At 39.7% G+C, this 3,346-nt stretch overlaps 1 protein-coding gene across 1 annotated transcript; it reads left to right on the top strand.

Annotated features, from left to right (window-relative positions):
• Positions 1–24: 24 nt before the first annotated feature.
• Positions 25–2,959, top strand: LOC104948482 (formin-like protein 1; the record flags this gene model as incomplete). Its single annotated transcript, XM_010774685.1, has 4 exons — positions 25–253; positions 1,452–1,520; positions 2,611–2,691; positions 2,830–2,959. Coding segments are annotated over exons 1-4 (445 nt in total), but the record flags the coding sequence as incomplete, so codon positions are not given.
• Positions 2,960–3,346: the final 387 nt, after the last annotated feature.

The raw sequence follows: 3,346 nt of genomic DNA, 5'->3' as shown, positions 1-3,346 counted from the left end.
TACCATGTGTCCCCACAGGTACAACCAGAGAGCTCTGAGCCTGGACTTCCTGGAGCTCCTGGAGCGTTTCATCCCCACAGAGTACGAAATGAAGCTCATCCACAACTACGAGTGTGAGGGCAGGCCCCTGGACGAGCTCAGCGAGGAGGACCGCTTCATGGTGCGCTTCAGCAAGATCCCGCGGCTCTCCCAGCGCATCAGCACTCTCACCTTCATGGGAAACTTCCCCGAGAGCGTGCAGCTGATTCAGCCGGTGAGTAAACCAGAGGCATGTTCACTGACCTCACCCGTCATTCAGATTATAAGGTAGGAGGCATCCAGTCTTTCAGATACAACACAGAAGAAATGTGTATCTAAACCAGCAAATAATGGCATAATAAAACACTGTTTTACCAGAAAATGTATAGTTCCCATTACTAGGGTCTCATTTCTCTTCCATAATTATTTTTGCATACCCATTTTCCTCCATACTGAAAATATCTTGCTTGTCTTCTAGGTTGCCACACACATTTTTTTATTTTTTTAATCAAGCAGAAATAATAATACAAGGAAATGCATGCAGAAAACATAGATACATATAAAACAATACACTATAGTTTACAATGGAAATATTAACTAACAAGTTTCACAAATACACAGCAACTAGAGAATACAAAAACAATCTAAAAGTAGTTTTTATATAATAATTGAATTTACTATATTGATGAATATATATATATTACTATTTTGGTGAACTAAATTAAAGTAAACTACAAAAACTAAAATATAACTTAAAATATAAGGTGTTTTTTGGCAAAGGATTTCGTATTTTCATATTAATTAAAAACAACCAAGACTTAAAGTGGACTTATCATGCTATATTTGATATAGTGTAGGACCATACCTATATAAGGTATATTTATATACTTTTTATTTTTCAAAATACCAAACAGATCATGCATTTTAGCCATTCCTCATTTCGCTCAATTTAACACTTTCTTTGCATGGGCTGATTCTGTGAGAACAGCACCATCTACAGGCCTGGCATATGTACTACAGCGTCTCCAGCGCTTTCGAACGGCAATGTCCGTGGCTGTCTCCTCCTGATTGGTGGAGTTGGCCCAATAGCCGTAGCGCCACTTCTGTGACGTCACAGAAGTGTTCAAATCTGGATCAGTCTGTATCAGATCCGTTGCAGCCCCTTTTTAAGAGATTTGGGTATGGAGGAAAAGAGAGAGGGTTGTGTTTTCTGACACTTGGTGAGTTCACTGGAACACCGGGGACACAAAATCATGTACAGTATAAAAGACGTACAAAAGTGCATTTTGCATGATAGGTCACCTTTAATGTAAATTAAACCTGGCACCTGAAACTTTATGTACTGTACGGAAGCCTTGAGACGTCATTTGTTACATCTTAAATATTTGTTTAGTTTTATTTGACTGACAAATCATTTCAACTCTTTGTGGCAGCAACTGAACGCCATCATCGCGGCCTCAATGTCAATCAAATCTTCCAGCAAGCTGAAAAAAATCCTTGAGGTCAGTACTGAACCGTTTTGTTTATTCATTGTTGATGTACGACTAATGTTTTATATTCCTGGCACTTGTTTATGCGACTGAATTCCCCCTAAGGGATTAATACATTGATCTTAACCTTAGGATAAAGCTGATGTGAGCCTTGGGGTCATTTGCAGAGTAGATTAACAGATAGATGTTAACTGCAAAGGCTTGAAGTTGAATAACTCTTACACCAGGAAACGGAATGCAGAAAACATAACTCTATATGATGGTCATATAAGACTGTTTCTTAATAATTGCATTCAGTTCTAAGTCCCTTTCTTTGTTATGATTATATGTACCCTTAGTTTACATCAAATTAGTACCAAACACTTTGCATATAAAAGCTATATTACGAGTAATGAGCAGTAAAGTGCTAGATGGTAGTCCATATTGAAATAAAAGATTATAAGACAATAATGTATCTGATTATTTTTGTGTGCATTTAACATTACCAGCTACAAAAACACTTACATTTAATGTTTTCAATGAGGAGAAAATAACTTGTTTGTTGAGTGATGAGACGGAAGGACATCTTAGGTTTTACTAATGTTTACCTGGTGATTTAAAGGTGTAGGATTTAGGGGGATTAACTTGCAGAAATGTATCTTATATCGAAAGCTATTATTGCGTAATGTGTGTTGCACCATTCTTTGACGGTGGCCCAGAATAGACAAACTAAATTGTGGCTCTGGAGAAGGCCTTTCATCTTTGTGTCTTCTTGCGGGAGGGGTGAGCTGAGGGGTATTAAATAGGCTGCAATGTGCATCCTCACCACTAGATGTCCCTAAATCTAACACACTAGACCTTTAGAGGAAATGCTTTTTGTAAAAGTCTCCTTTTTTGCTGCATTTGTGTTTTGTAGTTTTGGGGGGAGAGTTATTAATTATAAATATAATGTTTATATAGGAGGTTTGGTTCTTTTCTCACAAACGTTGTTTCCCCGCTTCACACAACAACAGTACTTAACTGTCTTACTGTTTGCCTATTTAAAGGTGCCTGACACAAACCATCTTTCTACTCATTACTTTTTGTTTTTTGACAACATTTTCTTCTCTGTTTCCACAATTAGATCATCTTAGCGTTTGGAAACTACATGAACAGCAGCAAGCGCGAGGCAGCGTACGGCTTCCGTCTGCAGAGTTTAGATTTGGTGAGTAAAAGGCTGTTATACTATTGTATTTTCTTATAATACTACAAACAGCTTGTCACCTAGTATTGAGAATTTCTATACGTATAGTAAGGTAGGTTTGAACAACAAAATGTGTTGTTTTTTGCTCTCTACCCCAAGCTGTTGGACACCAAATCCACAGACCGAAAGCAGACGTTGTTGCACTATATCGTCAGCATCATCCAGGAGAAGTACCCGCAGCTCCAGTCCTTCTACACAGAGCTGCACTTCCTGGACAAGGCGGCACTCGGTAAGTACATACAGGGGTCCCTCAGGGCTCTGTTCTTGGTCCCCTCCTCTTCTCCTTGTACACAAACTCGCTTGGATCAGTCATTAGCCCGCATGGTTTTTCATACCACTGCTACGCTGACGACACCCAATTAATTCTGTCCTTTCCCCGCTCTGAGACCCAGGTCGTCGCACGCATCTCTGCTTGTCTAGCTGACATCTCTCAGTGGATGTCTGCTCACCACCTCAAGCTCAACCTTGACAAGACTGAACTGCTTTTCCTTCCGGGAAAAGATTGTCCCACTCTTGACCTAACAATCAACATCGGCACCTCGATTGTTTCCCCGACTCAGACTGCAAGGAATCTGGGTGTGACCCTAGATAACAAACTGTCCTTCACTGCAAATAT

Source organism: Notothenia coriiceps, unplaced genomic scaffold, assembly GCF_000735185.1.
Source record: "Notothenia coriiceps isolate Sejong01 unplaced genomic scaffold, NC01 NC01_scaffold00014389, whole genome shotgun sequence".
Lineage (NCBI taxonomy): Eukaryota > Metazoa > Chordata > Actinopteri > Perciformes > Nototheniidae > Notothenia > Notothenia coriiceps.
The sequence above is the reverse complement of the archived record's forward strand: the minus strand, read 5'-3'. Positions and strand labels throughout refer to the sequence as shown.